Raw genomic sequence first — 25,360 nt, 5'->3', positions numbered from 1 at the left:
AGGGAGCCAGAGACAGAGCGCGAGCAGAGGGAGAGGCAGGGACCGAGCCAGCTGGGCGAGGCGACGGGCGCCCGGGCTGGCGAATACGGGCGGCCCCAAGCCGGTCCAGGCGGGGCGAGCGGGAGGACTCAGTGAGGAGCCCCGGGAAGGGGCGAGGCTCGCGGGCGGAGGGAGCGCCAGGCCCGATCCCTGTCGCGGGCGGCCGCGGGAGGCAGGGGACCGACTGACTTACTGACCGACCGACGGAGGCACACCCCGCTCCACCCCACCCTGTCTCGCCCGCACCCCCTCACCGGCGCCGCCTCCCTCTCGCTACTCGCTTGGCCACCCCTTCCTTCCCCACTTCTTTTCCGCCTCCGCCCCTGCTTGGCTTCCGCGGCGCCAGTGCCTTCCCCTGCCCCGGGCGGGGCGCCTCGGCTCCCTGCAGAGCTCTCCGTAGAGTCAGAGGGACGTTTCGTTCTAGCAGAGGAGCAGCCCCTGCGCTGGGCGAGAGGTGCCGAGGGAGCTTCTCCCCCGAGGACCAGGGGATGCGAAGGGTAAGACCCGGCAGAGTTACGTTTGTAAATACTTCTTACGCCTCCCGCCCCCTCGGGTGCTGACCAGTGTGGTCCCCAAGTGTCCTTCGTGGAGTTCTTATTCCGTGTGAGCGAATTGTGCGTCGGTGTTTACTAAGCTGTATAGCCCCAGCCTGTCAACTGTGGTCTTTGCTACTTCTGGAGATTTCTACGATTTACTAGTTATTGAATGTGTGTGCACCTGGCTCTCTGTATGCACTGATGTCTGTTTGTGGAAAATGTGTAATTGTGCATGTTTGGAAAACGGGCGCTTGAGTTGATGCTTAATGCCTCTAAATCGTATCAGCAAGTAAGTCTTCCCGGAGAAACACATCGGTCTCTGCACCAGACCTAGAAACTGGCTAAAGCCAAATATTAAATGCCATATAAAGAAATGTCTGACAAATAATAAACTTTTGGGTATAGAAAAAATACAGCTACAGGAACCACTCTTTGAGGAAAAATAATGGAGCATTTAACTGATAATCTAAATTTGAATGGTGATGGAACCATTTAACACAGAACTAGACATTAGGTGAAAAAAGTTGATGTTGTGTTTTAAAACACATTTCTTGCTAAGGCTCACAATCACGAATGGATCAGCTCCTGAATGAAAATGTGTTTGCTGTGACAGACGTGAGAAACTGTCATTTGGTCATTTGAAAGTTTAAAAACAACATGCATGTTTCTAATTTTAGTTTTCAGTTGAAGAGATGAGAAAAAATTTAGTCACCTATTAACCATTGTCTCCCATCCTTTTTATTTTCCTTCACATAAGTGGTATTCTTGCCTTTGTTGGTGCTTTCTTAATGTCTTAGCATCCTTGGGTATTTAATCCAGGAAGAGATTAAAAGAGATTTACTGATTTTAAAGGTACTGAAATGTATCTTAGTAGGTCCATAACTTCTCCTTTTTATTATTGCCAAGTTAATATCTTTTGAACAACCGGGGAAATGCAGTCTCTTAGGGGAAACTCAGTGGACGTTGAGTATCAGTGGGTGACCACTGCCATCAATCTATTTTGCAGAATATTGAGAAGCTCAGATCAACCAACCTTTAAGGTTCCCCTAGGACTTTATCTGATTTAAAGTGTTGCTTTTCTAATCCTATCCTACTGACAGTTTGCAAGGGAAGATACACGGATTGATTTTTTTCTCAGTTCCTTTTTTTCCCTCCGGTACTCCTTGCCCCTCCCCCGCTCTCTAACTCAGTTAAGAGCAATTTTCTCAAAATAAAAGGCTACGCATAGTTTCTTAAGTGAGATAGATTATCTTCTGATTATCCATACATGAACAGAATCCACGCACCTCTGGAATTTTCATCGTTGCATACTGCAGACGGTTGTTGGAGGTAGCAGTAAATCACAGTTGGGCAGGAAGCTTGGACGTGGTTTTAAAAAAACTAATCCATTTTAGGTTATCAAGAGAACTTATTGTAAACAGACTCTTTTTGTTCCAAAGATGTCTCCCCACTCCAGGAGAGGAGCAATCCTGGCTGAGGTATGTATTGAGTGTCTGATGGGGAGAGGTCTCATTGTGTTCCTGAGTCTCCTGGGGGGTAAAATGATGCCACAGGGGCAAATGCTCAGTTCTGACCTTTCAAAAATAAAATTACTATGCTTGCATACTCATTGTTAGGAAGGCAAATTAGATTCATGCCCCCCCCCTTTAATAGATAGCATCAGTATATATGCATATAAAAAGAATGTTATGCCTAGTCCCTTCAATAAGCCGTAGGTGATATTATTTAATTTGGCCTGTGAAGTTTCACCTCCTGGTGACAATCCGATCTCACGTTGGAGTAGTGCTGGGCTTTGTTTGTTATCCACTGTTTTCTGTCTTTTCCTGTTACCCTTTTCCCAGTGGACTGTGTGCCTCCCTGTCTCGCCTGTGAGATTGTTCTTCTCTAATAAGCCTAGCTGCAGGGATCAGTGTGTTCTTTTTGGCATTTCAAAATGTTAAAATAGTGAAATTGTTAAATGTTACCAAGACGAAACTGCTGCGAATGAAATTCTCCAGAAGAACCACTATGTATTTGTGGCATGTTACAGTCCTCTTCCAAAAGAAAACTCTTTGAATCGGTTTACCTATATTCTCACGAAAGAAGCAGCCCCATTGATGGTGTTGATAAGTGTTTAGTATGCAGTGTCAGCTTATTAATTACCAAGGCAAAGCCTGAAAAACTCTTTCAAAACAATCGTGTGACATTCTTCTTTGCTTTGACTCCGAATTAAAATTAACCACCAGGAAATTTAGACAGGCTCCTGGGTTGTCTTGCATAGAAGTATGTGGAATTCGAATTGGAATACTCAGCTGTGTAAGAATAAACTATTATGAAATGGAACTTATAATAGCAGTTTATGGTTCACCACGCTTACCAAATGTTTCTTCCCAGAAAACAGTTGGCTTAATAAGGAAAGGGATTATTTCTCAAAATTAGCTCTCCAGGAATGCTGCAAAAAAAGAGTAATAAATTGAATTTGGAAATACCTAACAGCACACGATGAGTAAAACAAGATTTGGTTATAGCGTTTTGAATCTGGTTAGGAAGATGGAGCCTGTCTGTTAGTTTGCTGCCTGTTATTCCTGGGGTAATTACGTTAGCTCAGTTACATGAAGCACACTGATGAGAGCTTTTCATTCCTGCAGAAAGAGATGTCGTGTCTCTACCAGTGTAAGTCTGTCTCTCTCATTTTTGTGTTCATCCTTTTCTAATTGAGCTAACAAGTTAAGAGTGAAACCAGCCTTTGGCTTTAAATTATTTATAACTCTGCTTTGGGCTCTGAAACGACCTGGACCCAACATTGTTTGGAAAACTATGCCAGGTTTATATATGGCATATCTATGTTTTTAACGGCTGAAAACTCTTTCTCTTTTCTTGACTAAAGGTTGGTCAAGAAGTTAAAGAATAAGAGAAAATCAAAACTAAAGGATGTATTTTGTATTGGCAGCATTTTAACTTCATGATTCCCTCCCTCCCTGGATCTCCAGCTCTTTCCTAGTCGTGTTCTCATAATATGGTTAACTTTATATTATAACTGCACAGATGCTGTTTTTGAGGGATTGGAGAATTCAACACTGTGTAGCTGCATTGCCGTTTAATGTTGTGGTAACCATTTAATTCACTAATCTGTATATTCTTAGATTAGATTTGGTTTAACTTCATAACACATTACAGATCGACTCAGATTTCTCCCAGATATTTTCTGGACTAAAAGAAACAATAAATGTTATCCAGAGTATATATAGTGTCACGTTATATACTGCATCATTTGAGAGGACCAGGATGTATAAATTCACTTTTATATATGTATACAAAATAAACTTTTTCATAGGTGTATATCAAGACGGGAATAGTAATTGAGATATGTTATCTCTATATATTTGAACATATGAATCAGATTTCAAATAAATACTACAAATTTGGGGACATGTCCAAGTTCAAGGCAGCTGTGCAGATGGACATGGAAGACTCAAGGCAAAAGGAAGTAGCCACCTCGAATCAAAACAAGGCTGTTCTTATTTTCCAGGATAGTGGAAATCTGTTCCAGTTTCGTTTGTTCTAAGAATCTTGCAAAGATGCCAGGATGGTATCCCTAAACATTGGTAGATGTGTTTAACATGGCTTTCATCCATCTTGCTAATGGTTTATTAATTTTGGAAAGAAAGTTGAAAGTTGGGTGAAGATAGTCAAGGTTATTACTGAACCACAAGATGCATATTAACGTAGTTATCTTTGTTGGTTATAACACATTTTAATGCCATCACAAATAAGTTAAAACTGTAGGAAATCTGTGAGGTGGAAAAGGGGAGTCGCTTTTAGTAGTTTTTCAGTGCTTCTCTTGGTACTCTTCAAATGGTTTGGGGTTAGATGAACTCAAATAGGCCTGCATGGATAATAGGTGTGTTTATGACTTATCAGTAATCCTAGGTCAAAAGCATTACGTAAAATAATCAGTGTGACCGTCTCTCATTCTTACCATAATGTGTTTTCTAAAAAGCTTTCCTGGGTCATATTTCTTCAATGAACAGGGTGCCTCCTGGAAAATAAAGTACATATCATTATAATAGCTTTTCCTAAGGACAGTTGCAATGACAAATATATTCTTGATCTAGTTTTCATAGGTGTTTTCCATGTATCTGAATTACCTTCCATATAGATGACTATTGCTGAGTAGCTTTGGGATATCCTCTAATTTAAAAGTTTCATTTGGGCAGTTGAATGTCATGACTTAGTGAGCATGGAATTCTGAGGTTCAGAGTTGTGTTCATCTGGGTTTTTGAGGAAAGAATTATTTACTCCCCAAACCTGAGCAAATGGGCCTGACACAGTCATAGCAGTTGTTCTGAAATACCATGACTTCTGTTTAGCCCCAGCTGGAGAAATGTTCACACCTGCACTTTAGGAAAGCTTTCAAAGTTTTGCTTTGTTTGTTTGTGTTCTTTTCTTTTCTTATTGGACATGTGAGTTGAGATTGGTCAGATGGGAATCAGTGTTTTTTTTAGCCAACTCTTGTTTTTTTTCTTTAGCCCCTGTGCCATTATTGCATTATAGTCCACATTTTTGAATAAGCTTCTTAAAGTAAAATTTGCATTTTTGAATGAAACCAAGGATTTGAGTTCACTTTTCTCCTAACACAGATGGCAGATCATTTTTCCCTAGGAGTCCAATATTTTATTATCTAAGGGCTTATTTTTCCACTCTAATTTGGATTCTTAATTGTTTAGAGTTTGGATTCATTGAATAGAAATTTGATATCTTTGGCTTGATTCCTTACCATCATTCTCAACGCTGAATAGCATTCAAAAACATTTTTTAAACTACAAGACTAAAATGCAGTATAATTTTCAAACTGATGGTGTAATATCTCTTTTTTTTATTCCCACTACCAAATTCCATGCTCTTGCTTTTTAAAGAAAAGCAGAAGCAGTTTTCAAAGATGTGCCAGGCAATCTGTTGTGGTGGTTGAATATACTGGCAAATGCTCTCACAAACTGTGTATGTCAGTAGTATATTTAAAGATAATTAAAATAAAATATAATTAGGAAATAATGTGTTTCAGTTTATGTTGAAATGGGAGGATTCCCCTTTTTCCTTTATCATTGCTTTATCCATTCCTTAGACCATAGATTTAGAGAAGAAAATTAGAGTCAAAATGAGTTCTGTAAATTGAATGAAGTTATGAGGAGTTTTACATTTAAATTGATAAATTTATGTATGTTTGGAAAAAACCCAAAATTTCTACTTTCACACATGGACATTTGTACTGGGAACTTTTATAATGCTGATTTCTGTTGGTCAAATGGCTAAAAAAGATTTTTTTAATGCAGCAAATGAACTAGTATCATAGGTAGTATGCCTTTGCCATTCTTGTTTGCTTTTAACTCAGTTATATTTAAAAATAAGTCAACTTGATTTATTCTTGATAAGAGAGGCATATTTTAATGCCACGATGGTCTGTGTATTTTGGTTTATTCCAGCGTTGCTTCTTAAATGGACCATATTTTCAACTCATTTTAATGCGCTGCTACCAGACTTTGTAAATGTTTTCTCTAGCTTTTGTACAAGTGGGGGTGAACAAGCAATATGCATGTGAATAAAAAGATTCAAAAAGCTAAATAAGTTAACACATAACCAAAGTAAGCAAGAGATTGTCCAAAGAATTTTGTATCTTTGCATATGTGGGCATTTGACCTTAGAAAAAAATGTACAGCAACTTTTGGAAATTAGATCTAAGTTCATACAAATACAGGGAAATCTTTGAATGATTTTAGTCTTTAGCTAAGGAAACTAATTATGAGTAATCTGTGATCCATTTTTATTGATGAAATAATTAGAGAGAGAACAGTCTGCCCCGAGTCGTATACTTAAGTGCTTTGGGATACATTTCCATATATTTATAACCTGTAGGTATTTTTGAAAGATCCTTGCCAGCTATAAGCAGTGCAAATTGCATAATTACCAGGGTAACTCTGTATAGATAATTTGCAGTAGATTTGCATTACTTGGGCCTACTGCAAAATTTCCATTTTAGCTTGTCATTTTCTGGGTTCATCTCCTGTGATACATTATCTCATGGTTTGGGAAAAGAGAACAGAAACAGAAACATTTCCATCTTAAAAAGAAAATAAGCTAGAGTGTTACTTACTTTTACTTTTTTTCCGGATCTTTAATGCTCAGTAACTATGGGTGCCTTCACGATGGTTTTGAAGGACATGGTTAGCAGTCCTATAATACTTAGTGTGGATAGAAATAAGAGAAATTGGTGTGCAGTTTTTCATTTATGTCTGCATTCTGGGTAAGTAGATGTTATATCTTGTGGCCACTTTTCTTGGCAGGACAAAAGATAGAGCAAATAAGTTCCTGAAGAAAAGTGCAGAGAAGCTCTAGATTGTAAAGTGAAAATCCTTGAGAGGTTCTCCTCTCCTTGTGCTCCTCTTCAGGCTCAACTACAGTGTTCTCTTCCCGTCAAATAGAAATAGCTTGAAACAGGGTCTTACTGTCTAACAGAGAACTATATTCAGTGACCTATGATAAACCATAATGGAAAAGAATATGAAAAAGAAAAGAGTGTATACACACACACACACACACACATACACCTGTGTAAAACTGAATCACTTTGCTGTACACCAGGAATTAATACAGCACTGTAATTCGACTATACTTTAATAAAAAAAATTTTAAATAGAAATAACTTGGTTTTAAAGCTCTACTCTGGGAAGTTACTTTAGAATGAGCAGGCTCCCCTGGCTGTCCATTTCAATGATCTAAAAACCTATACCCTTAGAATATTCTTTCTTCCTATCTCACCTCAGTTCTTCATAGAGGTTAGGTCTCTCTTCCTCCCCGTCTAGTCTTTTTCACAAGTCTCCATAATCATTAACAATGGCTCTAACATTGTAGAGTGTCTTAGAGTCTCCTGGAAGCATTTGGAAAACACCGATGTGCCCCAGCCCAGAAACAGAGTTTCTGATTCTTTTGGTCTGAAGTCGGTTCGACCTGAGACCATGCATTTCTCCTGAGTTCCGCAGTTATGCTAATGCTGCTGGTTGGGGTGTACGTTGAGGGCCACTGACCTATAAAATAACTCTGCATCCTTGCAGAAGCCACCATGTGACATCTCAGACTGTTCTTTTAAGATGTACACTGGGATGTCCAGCCTATTCTCGGCTATCTTATTTCTTAATTCTTTCTCTTCGCTTCACTCTTTCTGAATCCTTTCAGTTCCCCAACTGTGTTCAAACTAACATGATTGTATCACACAAACCCTGATTAAAAGTCAGACTCTTGAATGAGTACAATAGAACTATCTCCTGTCTCAGCGGCATAAAAATTCTATACTTGCCTTCAACTCGTTACTACATTTCCAAAGGATATATTACATCTTTACTGAAACCAAGTTCTGGTTCTGTTTGCACATTATTATTGCATCGTGAAAGCATATTTTTCTGCTTACATCGTGCATTGTTAGTACACAATGAAATTTTTTTCTGAAAGTAGGTGCTTTTCAACAAAAGTAGATTGTATGTAAGTACCTCGTTTTTAAAATCATGTTTAAAGGGAACCCTGAACTTATACAACAAGAAAAACATTTAAAATTATTCCAGTGATAAAATGATGGGAATGAAATTGAATTATTTCAAAAACTACGGCATCCTTGATTTGTATGAGTATTTGAACAAATATTAACTTCTCTTGTGAAATATTCCATTTTAGCCTCTGTCACAGAAAATAATTTTCCATTCTTTTTCATCACAGAGTCATGACCTGTGTTGGTGATTTCGTATTTGAAAATTGGAAAGCCAAATGTTTCATAAAGTAGAAGTGAGTTGAGTTTGTTATTAGAATTGATTTTGCGCTTCCGAGACATTCCCTTCTTACTCTTAGCATCTCTTGGCATAAACATGTCATTTTGTTTTCAGTATAACTACTTTCCTTTATTCATTCTTAATTACTTTCTTCAGGCAGAATTCCACATACTCACAATTAATTTTTATCAATATATTAAATTTTCTCAATGCCCTTTTGCCTCAGAAAAGCAATTAGAAATTCTGTTTTTGTAGGCAGTAGTAACCTTCTCTAACATATTTCCTTATTTATGTTTAAATTAATTCAGTTGTAAAATGCATAAAATGTTGTAGCAGGAGGTGTTGCTCAACCAAAGCAGGAACTATGTCCACTGAATAGAGAGTATCGGGTTGATTCCTGAGGGCTTATAAAAGCCACTCCATCTAGTGGTTGAATTTTCACATAACTTCTCTTGACAGGTTGTTTTGAAAACACTCTTGTACGTGGAGAAATCCATTTGGGAAAGATCAGTGCGTAATAGCATGCTTTTGAGGGAAAAAAAAAAAGTCCATTATAATCATAAATTCATATGTTGTCTTTAAAGGTCTGTCAAAAGCATATAATTAGGATTCATTCACAGTTGTGCCTCTCACAAAGATCTCTTTGTGTATCATTGTTATGTGGTTGAGGTTCGTAATACACACCCAGGCTGAGTAAGGATCAGAAAAAAAAGTAAGTACCTGATCTTTGCCCATCACTTCCACTTGCCATCAATATAGCATCTGTTTGATACTGAGATCAAAGATTCTGGGATAAACGGTTGTTGATGCCTTTCATGTAACTTTTACATCTGGGCAGTTTTTTCAGATGGATGTTTGTGTGAGACCTAGACCCAGGTTTACTTCCCTAATGATCAGATGATTTTGTGCCAAGGAAAACCATCCACAGTTAAAGTCTTTCTGCTAGGATAGCTCTGCCCTATTAAAGATGCACACTGGCAGTCATTTAGTAAACAGGTATTAAGTACCTGCCCTGTGCCAGGCAGAGGACTTTCGAGACCATCTACTTCAGGCCTCTACTCTCAAGGCGTTCAGGATCTGAAGGGTTTAGACACAAGAAAAGACCACTGGGGGATGACTCAGCATTGCCCATCATCTCTCTAGGGAGGAAAAACTTCAAAACACATGTAAGAAGGGGATTTACCCAAGCCAGTGCTATTTGATGATCAAGGATCATCTGCCATGATTTGTATTCAGATGCTCCTCCATTCTGCTTTCTGTGGGAGGGGAATGGCAGATGGGTGGGCTTTAATTGATGGCTTGCTTGGAGTGAAGAATCATTTCTCTTGCTTTCTTGATTCGTATCCATTATCCAGATGTGATATGTGGCTATATAACATCTCCAGAGCTAAGTGCAAAGCACATGCCCAATAAAAATGTCTTACATGACACCTGTCAGAGGCCATCAGCCATGTTGCAGTAGGAACACAGCTCCATGCCCACCCTGAGTCAGTCACCATGCATTCCATTGTAGGAACCCTACTAAGGATGACCTGGTTTCTTCTGCCTTGATTCCAGGCAAGATCTTGGGACCTGGACCCAGAGAGGCCTCCTTCCTCTGGGCCTCAGAGGAACCACACTGCTCATGGTGGGAAATGGAGTGATTTTGATTGAGTTTGAATTTCTCCATGTGGGCAATGGATGTTTCAACAACAAGCATGTTTCTGTCAACAACCGTCATGTCTTATTCAGACTTAAAGCAGGTCCCCTCTTTATTCCTCACTAGTGTAGAGACTCATTACCCTCCACGATCTTTACAAGTAACCACGGAAGAAAAAAAGCCCTATGTAAGTTTTTTTAAACAGTGGCAAAGACAAGGTAGGTTTTATTTATTACTTGTTAACAGCCACTGCCAATAAGGTGCTAATCCAGGGCTAGGATTTATAGCTTATAGTTAATTGTCATCCTTTGTCCCCGAAGACCATGGAACGAGGATGATTTGCAAGTGCTGTGGGCAACCGTTTTTACTGTCAACAAATCATTCCTTCAAATTTTAGTCGTTCGTTATATAAAATTATTATGTACTGTTTATAACCTCCATTCTCAAAAACAATTCTTTCTCTTTCTCCAGAAAGGGAAAGAAGAATGTCTTATTACATGATTCTTGAAACTCAAAGCTAAGAGCAGGGACTTTGAGTTACACAGACCTGGGGTGAAGTTCCAACTCCACGTCACTAGTAGGAAACCTTGGGCGAAGCGTTGTTACCTCTCTATGCCACAATTTTCTCAGATGTGGAACGGGAACTGCAGTAGCACCTCATTCATGCGAATATTACACAAAAATAATACATATCCTTAGCATCATGCCTGGTACATAAATATACAAATGCTCCTTATTGAAAATATTCGGGAATCAGAATTTTCTCTTATGCATTTAACCACCCAAATCATCCAGCCGCTCTGAGATTTGAACCTGGAAACAAGATTTAGTTTTCAGTTAGATTTAATTTGTTTGTTCATGGATTCAAAGAGAGTATGCTTTTTTTTGCTGAAAGATGAATGAAGAAACTGAAAGGTATGCTGTTCCAGTGGACAGCGTGTAGCACACTAAGCCATTGCTGCCCTTGGCAGTGAACCGTAAAGATGACCTACCTCCTGGGTTCTACATATTGTTTATGGCCTTTATTGATCAAATTTCATATGTGAGATAAAGACAATCTTATGGAGTATTTTGTATATGGACCAGGGCTTCTCTTGGATTGGAAACCTTGCAGATTCTAATTTAAGGGAAGGCTGCTTCTGTGATGCTCTTTACAGCTTCTATAGGAAAGGTATCTTCCCCACCCCTATCCCGCCCCCCAAAAGCAAAGGCGCTTAATAGGAGAAAACCTGCAAACAGCAGAGCAAAATTAAATGGTTAATGTAATTGCTCATAAAAGTCAACCAACCTCACGAGAATCAGTTCATTCGTATCATTAATCTGCCTTTGTGATACTGTCCTTGTGACATCATTCCCTAATGGCGAGTGCTTAATTTGATGTCGTTTAAAGGCATCATTTCTTGAGCCCTGAAATTCTTTATGTTTTAACAAGCCTTTAAATGTTAAGTAATTAGGCACGTGCAGGTTAAATCTGGACAGAAATACAGACTTACAAGTGTCCTAATGTCTATTTAGTTTGTATTGATGTATTTTTATGAAAAACCTAACACTTATATTGTTAGCAAGAATAGACCAGAGAAAAGGATGCATTTAGTAATTTCTGCTCTAGGTTACAAAATATAAGAAAAGCTAAGGCTTTCAGAACCAATCGAGCATTACCAGCATAATGAAATTTTCTTTTATATATGGGAAAGAGCCGACATTAACACAAGGAAGACGGATTATGTATTTTTGCCTGAATTATCAAGATAATTAAGTCAATCTTTGACTTTGCTGTGGAAGATGATGCAATATGTGACCAAAGTAATAATTCCAAAACTCTATTGGCTAGATAAGAGTTAGAAAAGACTCAGTTGCCCATTCAGCGGTAACAGAAGCATCATTCATCAGGTTGTGATGTTGGTCTGTGAGATTTGCCATGTATATTAACGACATGCCTTAGACATAATGCACTTATAAGAGTCAACTAAAATTCTCCCTGCCAACTTTAGAGAAGTTATTTTTCTTGATCAAATTAGCAGAAACCAGACTTGTTCCCAGAAATGAATGGAAAATAACAAACAAATATATCCATGGGCAACTTCCTTCTCTTAAACCCCTCACAAGATTCTTTTATAAGTTTAGCCAAGCAGAACAACACAGAACCAATGAACTAAGGAAAACAACATGATTCATGAAAGGCCTGGGACTCCTGCATTTGATATCCTGGACTCTTATAGACAAAATGAGCTTGGCTTTGTCTCCTGAAAGCATTTACAAACTTAGGCTCTAGAATAGGAGCCTGGTGGGCCAATACACTCTGTAATTATATTCTCATGCTTTCAGAATATTTTCTGCCTCCCTGGACTACTTGCAGGAAGCAAGTAGTATCTACTGCCTGTTCCTCCAGAGATGCTACAAGGGTTTTAACTCCAGAATCAACAGTGACCAGTATCTAAATAATTGAAATGTCTCTAAAACAAAGAAGGTCTTCAGTGGGGCAATGATGACTAAAGTACCTTGCTATTAAATTATACTGGTACAGGAGTTCCCACTGTGGTGCAATGGGATCCTTGGCTTCTCAGGAATCCTGGGACACAGGTTTGGTCCTCAGCCCGGTCCCTAGTGGGTTAAGAATTCTGTGTTGCTGCATTTGTGGCATAGGTTAGCTCAGATCTGATCCCTGTCCTGGGAATTCCATGTGACTAAAAAATAAAAATTATGCTGATATACAAACGACTCTATTTGAAGTCCTGTTTTGAGAACTTACTCCATGCTCACCCTAATCAGGACTTGGATGTTTTATACCCTTACTTGTTATGGAAACAAAGATATAGACTTTTGAGTAGACAAAAACAAACAAAGAAACAACTCTCATGCTCCTGCCAAATCCATAAAATCTCTTGATGGTACTACAGCCTGCTAGTTGTATAAGCTTGGAGGTGGTGGATGGAAAAGGAGGTGTGCATGGAGAGAAGAGGGCAAAAAGAACAGGTGATATTATTCTTAAAAAAATGAAATTTAAAAAAGTAGAGTCAACATCTTAAAATATTTGTATTATTATTGTAAAGTCATGGTTTGTTTCCTAAATTGTTCAAACGTTTTGCCTATTTTGAAAAGCAGAATTCTAGGAATATCCCCTTAAATGTCATTCAATCATTCTTTTCCAATGATACTAATAAAAACCAACTGTTTCTTTATAGGTGCATCTACACATCTTGCTGGAAATTTCCAATTATGATTTTCCCAGTAGCAAACAAAAACAACATTAACAGCAGCTGCATCCCCCAAAGCCTAAACTATATCACTAATGAACTCTCGAAGACAACTCTCAATGCAAAAAAAAAAAAAATCAGGTGGAAATTACTGTAATAATCCAAATGCAGACATAAAGGAAAGAATTACTGAAATGCAGAGAACAGGTTTCCTGCCATGATCCTATTAACTGTTCAGATAGCCTGTGACACGACTGAGATCCTTGAACTGCACAAAATCCATGTCTATTTTTTAACTGTATTCTTTAATTAAAGTTGGCTTATATTTGGAGTTCCTGTACAATGAATCCGACTAGGAACCATGAGGTTGCGGCCCTGGCCTCGCTCAGTGGGCTAAGGATCCGGCGTTGCCATGAGCTGTGATGTAGGTTGCAGATGCAGCTGGGATCCCACATTGCTGTGGCTCTGGCGTAGGCTGGTGGCTACAGCTCCAATTAGACCTCTAGCCTGGGAACCTCCATATGCCACGGGATTGGCCCAGAAAAGGTAAAAAGACAAAAAGACTTGGCTTATATTGGACAGAAATTACTCTATATCTCACCACCACACCATGCCCTAGCTTGGGTTTTAACAAGCTAGTTTGTTTTAATGAAAGTGCTTGGTCATATTAAAATGGTGTAACTATGATGTTACGTGTAGATCTTAAGAGTAAATCACAGGCACACATTTTGCATTGCTGAACTAAGGTCTGTGATCCTTTGTCTTTACTGAGGAAGATTTATAGCCCTTCCAAACAAGAAAAGTTTCATCCTCGAGGCCACGCCAGTGGGCAGATTTACCTAGATGGGCTGAGATAGGAAAGAGTGATTTAGTAGGAGGTAGTCTTATTTGCTATTGGCAAAATGCCTTAATTTGTGCTTGTAAGAAGCTGGGAGACTGGAATATACTATAAAATGCAACATGGCTTTGTCCTAGTTACTGTTAATCCTTGAAACAGTACATGAAGTCCAAAAGCAGAAACCTTGGCGTCAGACCCCCCAGAGAGATGGGTTCAAGCTACAAACTCTTCATATTCTGGATAATTTATTTAAAATCGAATGGTCTCCATTTCCTTATCTGTGAAATGGGGATTATAAATAAGCACCTGATAGAGTTGTCATGACAATTTAATAATAGAATATATGCAAAGTCTCTCAAATACCTGAAATACAATAGACATTCAGTAAAATTTCTTCCTCCCTCACCCATGTGTGTATCTTCTGTTTGCTTCATGCTTTAAGTGCTGAGACAAAAAATAAAAATTGAATAAGCAGCCTGTGATCTGATTAAGACCATGAATTATCTTGAAGTGTAATTAATAATATATGACAATGAGCCATTATACTAAGTAATGATAATAATAATTAATATTTACCGAAGACTTACATTCTATGCCAGGCACTATGTTAAGTACTTTACATGCACTTTTTTTTTTCCATTTAATTGTCAGGACAAGTCTATGATTGAGACTTCCTCCTCCTCCTCCTCCTCCTCCTCCTTCTCCTTTCCATTATACAAGTGAAATACTAAGTTTTAGAAAGATTAACTACTTACCCAAATGCTAATATTGGTTTGGTAACTCTTAATTCTATGTTCTCTCCACTGCTAGTGCTTTGACTGGTTGGAATTAGTGGGGAGGAGAAGGGAGATAGTAGCATCTCTGTCTTAGGTTAGGGAAATGTGTATTATAAAGGTTCAATCCTCTCCAGACCTATGATATCCAATATGGTAGCCATTAGCCACATGTCGCTATTAAGTACCTGAAATGTGGCTAGTTCCACATGTTAAAAGGGTAATATTTTGGAGCCAGTGGTTTAAATAAAATAGAATTATTAGAATTAATTTCACTTTGTACTTTTTTCTTTTTACCTAGCTACTGGAAACTTTAAAATTGCATATGTATCTTGCGTTCCATTTTTATTGGACAGCACTGCCCTAGAACCAGAATATCTGAATTCATTCTGGCTCTGCCACCTACTAGCTGTGTGAATGGCAATTTACTTACCCTCCGTGTAAAATAGGGATAATAATGACATCTACCTCACCAGGCTACTATGAAAACAAACAATCTGATATATGACAGAGGCTCAGAGCACTACCCACACATAATAAGCTCTATGCATGTGCTTTAAAATGGGAAATCGGCAAGACTTAGTTGTCTACCTGATAATAGGGGCCAAGAAGAAGGAAGCCAGGGTAAGTCCAGAGGATGAGCTTGAGTGACTAGAAAGGTTATTCACAAGACGGTAAGAAATGTGAAAACCAACATGGCTGCATTATTTGTATTAGCAAGAGGTGATAAATAACCTAAGCCTGCATCCGTAGGAGGCTGGTCACATTCATCTAGCAGCTACTTAAGGCAGCTGCTGAATGAGGGGGAGGTTTTGCGAGCTGATGTGGAACTGCCTTCATGTAGACTTTGACGTGGAAAAGCAAGGTGCAGAACATTATGTATATTAGTGTTTGTTGGAAAGAAAATAAAGAGGGGATAAATTTATGTATATTTCCCTGAATATGCAATGGCATAGTTCTGGAAGGAGTAACAAAAAACTTCTTGCCAGTGAGGAGGAAAACTGGAGCGAACATCAGAATGGGAGAGATTAGATTGACTCTTTGCTGTATATTCTTTTGTACATTTTGAATTCTCTGAATGGATTATATACATATAAATATTTCAAATAAATTCATTTTTAATTGGCAGTGTGAAGGGAAAATGTGTTCCTTGAGAGAAGATGACTTAAGGGGTAGAGGTCATGGACCAGCTCCCAGGAGCTGCTTAGGAATGTTGGGCTCAAGCTTTGATCTTCAGGCCAAATACCCATTGAATTAATTACCTTTCTCTCTTCCAATTTAAAAAAAAAAGGCAAATATATATTGTTAAATCATAGCTTTCATGCATCAGTTAATAAAATTCAACAGCCACCTGATTAGGTTCATGGGAACATTTCTAAGAAAGTCCAGCCTCCCTGACCCTCCTCATCTGCTTTCATGTTGTCAGACCTGAGAATCACCTAAGGGGGGAAAAAAATTCCTGTGCTTAGAAATAAATATATAAACTCCTGATTAAGTACTATGATGAAGCCTATAAGCGAGGGAAAGATTGGGAAAACTTGTCCTGCCTGGTGGGAAGGGCAGGTAAAGGAGGTCTCAGAAAGATGACTCTAACAGAGAGCTTGGAAGGAAAGCAGGAAGCTGTGCAAGGGTGGTTGAAGGAGCAGGGAGTCAGTCCTGGGCCAGGAAGCTGTGTGTTTCAGTATGGATGAGAGCTGAGAAGCAAAAGTAAGATTTGAGGCTATGCCAGGACCGCTAATGGCTCTCACAGATTGTGGCTCTCTTCTGTGTCCCTCCCATTACATGAAGATGTTCCTGTGTCAGTGGAGTTGTCCAGCAAATGGTATTTTGCCCAAAGAACAAAGGTGACTCCGAAGACATAGCCCAATGGTGGTAGGAAATTTTCTGAAGGAACCTAGGATGTGAGAAAGGATATGACAGGCATATGGCTAAACAAGGACCCTGAGCATGCTTGAGAGTTAGCAGGTGAAGCCAGGCTGAACTGGGGACTGAAGAGAGGTTTTCATAGAGGAACCAGGAAGTACTGGGCACCCATCTTGGCTATGGGACTTCAGTCTTTTATTTTTGCATCCTTTATTTCTCTGTCCCCCACAACTCACCTCCATTCCTGGGGCACTTGGTTGGGCTTGACCAGACTCTCACATACCCTGGGTGTCTCTGTGCGGTCTGTGTAGTAGTGCTCCTGCCTCTGGTCAAGCAGGTCCCAGGCCCCGTGTGCCTTGCACTATGTCACTGTAGGAGGGGGTGCAGAACTGCTCAAGAGCCCAGACTAAGGAAAAAGCTAATCTCCTGATTGATGCCAGAAGTTAGCCATGGAGGATGCAGGGCCTTTGGTTCAGTGGTGCCCCCATACCATCAGTGCAGGCCACACTGATCATGCGAAAGGGCTACAGGACCATAAAGGTGCTAAAGGGAACCCTTCTGACTTACCTGTCTTACATCATTTGCTTTGCTCACCATCTGGTAAAATACTGCTGGTATTTTTGTTTGCTCTACTTAGCCATAGTTGCCCATGTCATGACTCATTCCATGAGCATTTAGGCTACTCATTCTACCAATGGATTGGGTAGTTATTTAGGAGTTAATTAAAGATACCTCAATTCAAACTACATGCTTATTACCATTCTGATTGGAAGGATCCCTCCCCCACCTTGGATAGGAAAGGGATTTTCTTTTTTTCTATTGTTAAATGTGTATATTCAACTAACCACCTTATCTAGGGCCTCCTTCTACATGCCAGGCATTATGCTAAATGCTGTGAATAAACACTAAGTGAGCTCACCATCTAGTGGGTTGGAGGGAGGGGTAAAACAGATGCAAACACAGAGAAATGTTTGAATATTTAGTAAGCACCATGATAGAACACTATTTGGCTATTGCATGAGCCCCAAAGAGCATACTTCATCTGATCTGGAGGTAGTGACACCAAACTCAGGAGAAGGAGTTGACCACGTGGAGGAAGGGAAAGGGCGTTTGCTCAGAGGAGTGTGAAAAGCAGAGGGGGCGAAGGCACCAAGTTGAGACGCAGTAGCCTTGGTGTGTTCATGGAACTCTATCTGGTATCATCCAAGTGGTAAGTCCAGGAGTGGTGAGAGGAGGGTTGGAGAGACAGGCAGGGGCTAGATCATCCTGGGAAGCCTTTGACTGGACTTCATCCTATGAGTGTGGGGATAGAGATGGAGAGCTCCTGTTTTGTTCAGGGAGAACAGGACGTGGAGAATTCTGGGCACAAGTGAGTGAGGGTCAGATCGGGGCTGACACAGAAGACAAAGAGAAGAGCCGTGTGTTATAGTCTGGAGAGTGTGGACCTGAAAGGGAAACCTCATGAACAAATTTGAACTTGGTCTTTAGGGCAAAGAGGTTGATTACGAGAGTCACATAATCAGCCACCTATTTGATGAAGATCACTGGAGCAGCTATTTGGCAAATGATCACAAGGGGATTGGTCCAGAGAAAGGCAGGAAAACTGGAAAGGAGGCTGGTGCTCTGGTGTGGGTGAGTAGTGATGGTGGCCTGGACATAGAGGTGGCAGAACATGGAAATTGGGCCACATTCAGCATGTTGTGTTACCAGTTACTAGACAAAGAGAACAAAAACACATCACGATACTTAAGGTTTTCATTAAATTTTTTTTTCTGCGCCTCTGTATCCTGTCTCCACCCACATTTATTTCTACATACTCTTGGCATAAACATCCTTTCGTTTGGGGAAGCCGCCTTCAACCCCCTAGACTGCTGCTCCCATGGCATCTTGTATGTCCCTGATTGTAGCTGTCACCATGCTTCCTCATACTTAAGGGGTCAGCTGCCTGTCTCCTCCACTACGCTGTACTTCATGTGATCAGGGACCCTTCCCAGATAATGCCGTGTTCCTTCGGCCCTGGACAGAGCCTGGAACATAGTGGGCGCTCCATGATTTGTTGGATGGAAAAATAATTATTAATTATTAATTTGGATAGGTAGGATCTCTGTATTTTGGCAGGAGGACTCAGAACATTTTAACTGGATCCAAACTAATGATGATCTTCCCCCCGCCCCCACCCTCAATACAGCATATATTTAGGAACAATAAAAAGACAACTGGTAAAAAAAAATATATTAGTTTTTATGAGTTTTAAAATGATTGTAGCTATCTCTCAGTACTTTAATATATAATAATATATAATATTTTTATGTCTTTATATTGAGGTCATTGACATTTAATATTATATCAGTTTCAGATCTACGGCATCATGATTTGCCTCTCCCACCATCTCATCGGGGCCCTTTTATCATTTGTTGTGAAATACTGATCAGCTAGGTCTTTCTCAGAGGGAAATGTCCATTTGTAGCTGAAGATTTGGTGTGCCAGCGGGAGGAAGGGAGTTCGTGATCTTTCTACACCATCATCTTGGGCCATCCTCAGTATTTCTAATATCTCAAAAAGTTAAAGCACCCAATAGCCACATTTTAAACAAACATTTAAAAATGGTAAAACCAATTCTCCGGCTGTTTATTTGTAAACAGAACCAAGTTGGCTTAGCTTAGAATTGAAGAGCCCTTCAAAATTGGCCCGTCCTTTCCACAATCCTTATGTCCAGCGCCGTCCACATGTGGAAGGCCTTGGACGATCAGGCCTGTCTCCCATCTTCCAATGTGTACTGGTGGCCCTACAGCGTTGGGGACACTGTCAGGAAGCACTATCCATTGTCACTCCTTCCTCGTGTTAAAGATCTCGGTCTTCTTCTGACCCTCAGTGCAAGTCTGCCCTTCGTACCATTTTTCTTGGCTAGAAGTTCGCCTCAGCCATGGCTTAGTTCAGCCATCTCTGGGTGAGGAAACCTGCCTGATGGAGTCTGGGCTAGAACGTGGATCTTCCCATCATGCTCAGGTGCTTACTACAGTCCCAGCAGTCTCTTCCTCCCTTTGACACTCAACACCAAGGCCGGCCACACAGCTCAATCCCTGATGCCACACTGTTTCATTCTTTGGCTGTCTTGTATGCTTGGTCTTATCTGTGTGACAAGGCAGTAAAGTCTTCAAGAAAAGAGGTTGTGCGATACGGGGTTTCTTTCCCCAACCAGCATCGCATCACTGTGGGTGTGCACGTGCATGATAGTAGAAGCCAGGTGGCAAACACTCCCTAACACAACCATGAAATGCACACCACTCCCAAGACACATTGCCTTCTCTCGACTGCCAGAGCCTGGCGGTCCATGCAGGACTCACCCTGCGACTCAGGTTCAGAGAGCTTACATAATGATAGACATGGATATGTTTGGTGTGTATATCACCCACTTTGAGCGGCTCTTTAACTAAAGGACTGACTCATTTTGTTGACTGAATTGGACAAGGATTTTACCTATGTTCACAGCCAGGAATGAAATAACACAAGGGTACATATTTGGGATTTTTACAGTAGTTCTGGGCGGCTTTGACCTGAGTGTTTTGATTCTCCTGGTTTTCTCACCATTCATCGTGATTGTTTTCCCTCCTGGCAGGACTCCCCGCGGTGGGGCGCTTTCTCAGTCATTGTGGGCGTGGCCTAATCCAAGACCGAGGGTATGAAGTCGATCCTCGATGGCCTTGCAGATACCACCTTCCGGACCATCACCACAGACCTCCTCTACGTGGGCGCCAATGACATTCAGTACGAAGACATCAAAGGCGACATGGCATCCAAATTAGGGTACTTCCCGCAGAAATTTCCTTTAACTTCCTTTAGGGGAAGTCCCTTCCAAGAAAAGATGACTGCGGGCGACAACCCCCAGTTAGTCCCGGCCGACCAGGTGAACATCACCGAATTTTACAACAAGTCTCTGTCCTCCTACAAGGAGAATGATGAGAACATTCAGTGCGGGGAGAACTTTATGGACATGGAGTGCTTCATGATTCTGAACCCCAGCCAGCAGCTGGCCATCGCTGTGTTGTCTCTCACGTTGGGCACCTTCACGGTTCTGGAGAACCTTCTGGTGCTGTGCGTCATCCTCCACTCCCGCAGCCTCCGCTGCAGGCCCTCTTACCACTTCATAGGCAGCCTGGCCGTCGCCGACCTCCTGGGGAGCGTCATCTTCGTCTACAGCTTCGTCGACTTCCACGTCTTCCACCGCAAAGACAGCCCCAACGTGTTTCTGTTCAAATTGGGCGGGGTCACAGCCTCGTTCACGGCCTCGGTGGGCAGCCTGTTCCTCACGGCTATCGACAGGTACATATCCATCCACAGGCCCCTGGCCTATAAGAGGATCGTCACCAGGCCCAAGGCCGTGGTGGCCTTTTGCCTGATGTGGACCATCGCAATCGTGATCGCCGTGCTGCCCCTCCTGGGCTGGAACTGCAAGAAACTGCAGTCCGTGTGCTCAGACATTTTCCCTCTCATCGATGAAACCTACCTGATGTTCTGGATCGGGGTCACCAGCGTGCTGCTGCTGTTCATCGTGTATGCCTACATGTACATTCTCTGGAAGGCGCACAGCCATGCGGTGCGCATGATCCAGCGCGGTACCCAGAAGAGCATCATCATCCACACGTCAGAGGACGGCAAGGTGCAGGTGACTCGGCCGGACCAAGCCCGTATGGACATTCGGCTGGCCAAGACCCTGGTCCTGATCCTGGTGGTCTTGATCATCTGCTGGGGCCCTCTGCTCGCGATCATGGTGTACGATGTCTTTGGGAAGATGAACAAGCTCATTAAGACGGTGTTTGCCTTCTGCAGCATGCTCTGCCTGCTGAATTCCACCGTGAACCCCATCATCTATGCTCTGCGGAGCAAGGACCTGAGACATGCTTTCCGGAGCATGTTCCCCTCGTGTGAAGGCACTGCGCAGCCTCTGGATAACAGCATGGGGGACTCAGACTGCCTGCACAAGCATGCCAACAACACGGCCAGCGTCCACAGGGCCGCGGAGAGCTGCATCAAGAGCACGGTCAAGATCGCCAAGGTGACCATGTCTGTGTCCACGGACACGTCTGCCGAGGCTCTGTGAGCCAGACGCGTCCCTGGCAACACAGGAAAAGAAATTCTCTCTCTCTTTTTTTTAAAGCTCAAAACCCAGAAGAAAATCTGTCGTCTCATCGGTTTTATTTTTTTTAAGTTGACCATGCTCAGTGAAAAAGTGATTGTCAACGTGATCAGTTCTCAGTTCTCTACTGTTTCATTAGCCTAGGTCCTCAAACTCAGTTCTCCAGGGGTTTACAGTGAAGAAAACCTGTTGCTTAAGGGACTGGAAGGTCCTTCAAAGTCTCAGTGAAATAGGAGAAAAACCTTTGGCTACACAGTTTGAAGCCTAAGTATCCATAGAAAAAGGCCATCCGATAAGTAATGCCTTTGAAACCACAGCTTTCATTATAATGTGAAGTGTATTTGTCTCGAAGTATCAGAGATGTCCATTTTTACAACAGTTAGAGTACTAAAGTAGAACTATTTTGTAACATGTATTGTGTCCTGTGAAATGTGTATCAGTGTTTACTATGTGTTATTTCTCTTTGTCTGGTTCAGCAGAACTGCAAGGTGGGCTTCTATGAGAACCGTGGAACATAAGCAGTGGATTGATGTCAGTGAGACCACTTTTCAAAACATTATTGCCCATGATGTAACTTGAGAAACCTTAATATTTTTTCAAATATCTCTCTTTAAATTTGACATTGAAATAACATTAAAGGTTTATTTTTCTGTTAATACAAGAAGAATTTGAAGACTAACCAAAGTCTTGAGCAGAACTCATTGACACTTAAAAAATTTATTAGTCCCACATTTTCATACGAGGACATCTTCTGGACTTTAGCTGTTCTGTGGATGGAGTACAATCAGAACAGAAGAGAGACGGCATATTGACTTTTGGCTGACATCTCTGACTCTCTTTAGTCTTTAGCTATTACTGGACCTCTTAAGATAGCATGTGTTAATTTTAATGTGTGTTGTTATCACTGTGCAATCGTTGTTTACTTGAAAAGTATTGCATCCTTATATTCCAGGTTTAAGTAGATTTCCTGCCTGGGTGGGCAAACAACAGTCTTCATTTTTTTCTTAATTGAAAAGAAGTATTGTCTGGATCAGTAAAATTATATCGTGTGTGAGTGTGAATGTAAATGTGTGTATGTGTATGTTTCTATCCTGTGATTGTTCTAGTAGTGTCCTAAAGTGAAAAAACTGTGACCACGTTTAAACTTGCTGCACTATTGCACATGGATTCAGTTTCTAAAATTGAGTTCTTCCAGAAATCTTGTTGATAAAAAGACTGACTATAAACATTCAGAGCCCTCTCCCTTTGTGATTGCATCAAGTATTACCAAACTGACCTCTAGGTATTCCATAAGACCAGTGTTTAGCAAGGAATCATCAATAATGAACATTCAAGTTGAGATCTGTATTTACAGTGTTAGTATCAGAAGGTGGGAGTGTTTTGGTTTCTGAGCACCTAATATTGATCAAATCCATGGAGAGGTAAGTCATTATAAGGGAAAGACTTCTTTAAAAAAAAAACCCTCTGTGGCAAAACATTTAGCTGTGTGTGTAGGCAGCGTGATCCTAGTTTAAGTAGCACTATAGGAGTTCTCTCGTGGCTCAGTGGCTTAAGGATACAGTGTTGTCACTGCTGTGGCCCAGGTTTGATCCCTGGCTCAGGAGTCTCTGTATACCGCAAGCACAACCAAAAAATAAAGAAGGCATACAATTCAATAGTTTTTTTAAAACAAAACAAAACAAAACACTATGCCCGGCTCACTGGAGTAAGACTACCAGGTCTGACTTATGTGGCAAGAAGGCTGATTGGATGGGATGAGACAGAAAAGGGCAATGAGGAGCTGGCACACTTGTGATGGGGGCCTGGGTGTCATATGGCTGCTTCTTTGCTTTGCCCAGATATCCTTCGAGACAGCCCAGTAGCCGGCTTTGTCTGTCTAGGTTAAAGAAAGGTCCTCTCTCCTCTGTTTTTTGTTGGCTAGATGTGCTCAAGCATAAAGATGAGCATGGCTTGCTTTCTTCTTATGCCCCAGTTTCACACTCTTTAATGGTGCCATAGGTGCTCCAAATTCACCCCTTTCCAAGTGAGCATTGATAATGCTTAAGAAGCCACCTGACTCTGACAAATTTTGCTCACAAGCGATCTTCTCCCTCAACAGATAAGGCATGGCTCCTGTAGGACCCAGAGGCCTGCATAGCATGATGTAAAGCAGAGAGCTAGCTCTCTGGTGACTCCTAGCTATGTGGTACCCAAGCAGCTTGGTGGAGCAGAATCCTTTCTTGCAGTGCAAAGCTGAATGTGGTTTATGAAGGAAACTGGAGTGTTTTGAATTGCCTATGCAGCTTGAGTCTTCCTGTTGGTTCCCTCACTTCACCTCTCTGTGATGTGTAGGTGGGGGGCTGAGGGTGCTAGAGGATTAATAAGATCTTTTAGGAGGAGAAAATATTATTTATGAAAAAACATACCAGGGTCCAGTTTCCATTGAAGAATTGCCACTGTTTTGTCCCAAATTTCCCTGAATATTTGTCTACACATCTCGGTGTTCACTGGGTATTACCAACACTTCCCTTGCAGGTATGACAACCTGGTGAAGATGCAATTCTTGCTATTGGTAGAAAAATTCCAGGATTCATTTTTGAAACTGCATTTGTGTGTACTCAATGTAGATTTTATAGTGTGTTGTGCTTACCAGATCTAAATCATTTATCATAAATTAAGGGACAATGGGGCTGACAGCACTAAACTTGGTGCTTATTGATATTCTAAGAAATATCTGTGAAATATCATCATGTATGTTTTACCACCTTCATTTGAAAATGTTTAAATGAGTTCGATTCATTCTGACACTTTTAATATCATTTCCTAACCCAAGTGACTCAAATGTTCTCCTCAATGAATATACTCATTAGAATTATTATTCATTAGTATCATTCATTAATTAATTAGTCCCTGAATTAGACCCATTGATGTCAATATAATTTAGAGCTCAGTAAGTTTTATAAAGTCTGGCTCCAGAGTTATCCACTTTCCTCTGAGGCTCACATATGTGTCCTGACCATCATTTCACCATCACATATGTCTTCAGAAAGGGCCAAATTGCCCACCCGCTCAGTTTCTTCAGAGTAATTATGACTCTCAATCCCCCAGCAACAGCCTCATTTAGACAAGGAGGGCTGTCTCCAAGAGCCTCTAATTTTCCATCACATATGAAATATATGTGAAAGAATTATGGACCTAGAAGAAGCTACAGACATATGCCAATACTTGAGATGATTTCCAAGCCTCCTGGTCACTTTGAGTCAGGTCTATCTGACATTAAGTGTCATGGAATTTTGGCCATCTAAACCCACGCTGCAGGAAACAGGCCTGACGTCCAGAAGAGAATTAAGCCCTTGATGAGTAGCCTTCTAGTTACTGTCCCGTTGGTTAATTTCTGCCATTCCATGTCTGTAAAAGAGACCACCAATATCATGTGCAAAATTAGATTTCTCACAATCTAACTGTATATTTGTATGATATTTTAAAATCTCCTAAATGCTGGGCAATGGCTATTAACAATCGTCTTGCACTGGCCTTCTGATGAAATGTTAACAATGCCTATTGTAATATAGACA

The 25,360-nt window shown here is 40.9% G+C and overlaps 1 protein-coding gene across 1 annotated transcript; it reads left to right on the top strand.

Annotated features, from left to right (window-relative positions):
• The first annotated feature begins 36 nt into the window (after nucleotides 1–36).
• CNR1 (cannabinoid receptor 1) lies at nucleotides 37–22,404 on the top strand. Its single transcript, XM_047760893.1, has 2 exons — nucleotides 37–536; nucleotides 20,289–22,404. Exon 2 carries the CDS (start codon nucleotides 20,352–20,354, stop codon nucleotides 21,768–21,770), a length of 1,419 nt encoding a protein of 472 aa, XP_047616849.1. The 5' UTR covers nucleotides 37–536; nucleotides 20,289–20,351; the 3' UTR covers nucleotides 21,771–22,404.
• Nucleotides 22,405–25,360: the final 2,956 nt, after the last annotated feature.

The sequence above is a fragment of the Phacochoerus africanus genome, chromosome 2 (assembly GCF_016906955.1).
Source record: "Phacochoerus africanus isolate WHEZ1 chromosome 2, ROS_Pafr_v1, whole genome shotgun sequence".
Taxonomy (NCBI): Eukaryota; Metazoa; Chordata; class Mammalia; order Artiodactyla; family Suidae; genus Phacochoerus; species Phacochoerus africanus.
The sequence above is the reverse complement of the archived record's forward strand: the minus strand, read 5'-3'. Positions and strand labels throughout refer to the sequence as shown.

What these genes read in the sequence shown, in the direction of transcription:
- CNR1 (XM_047760893.1), top strand. Translation starts at nt 20,352, where the DNA reads ATGAAGTCGATCCTCGATGGCCTTGCAGATACCACCTTCCGGACCATC.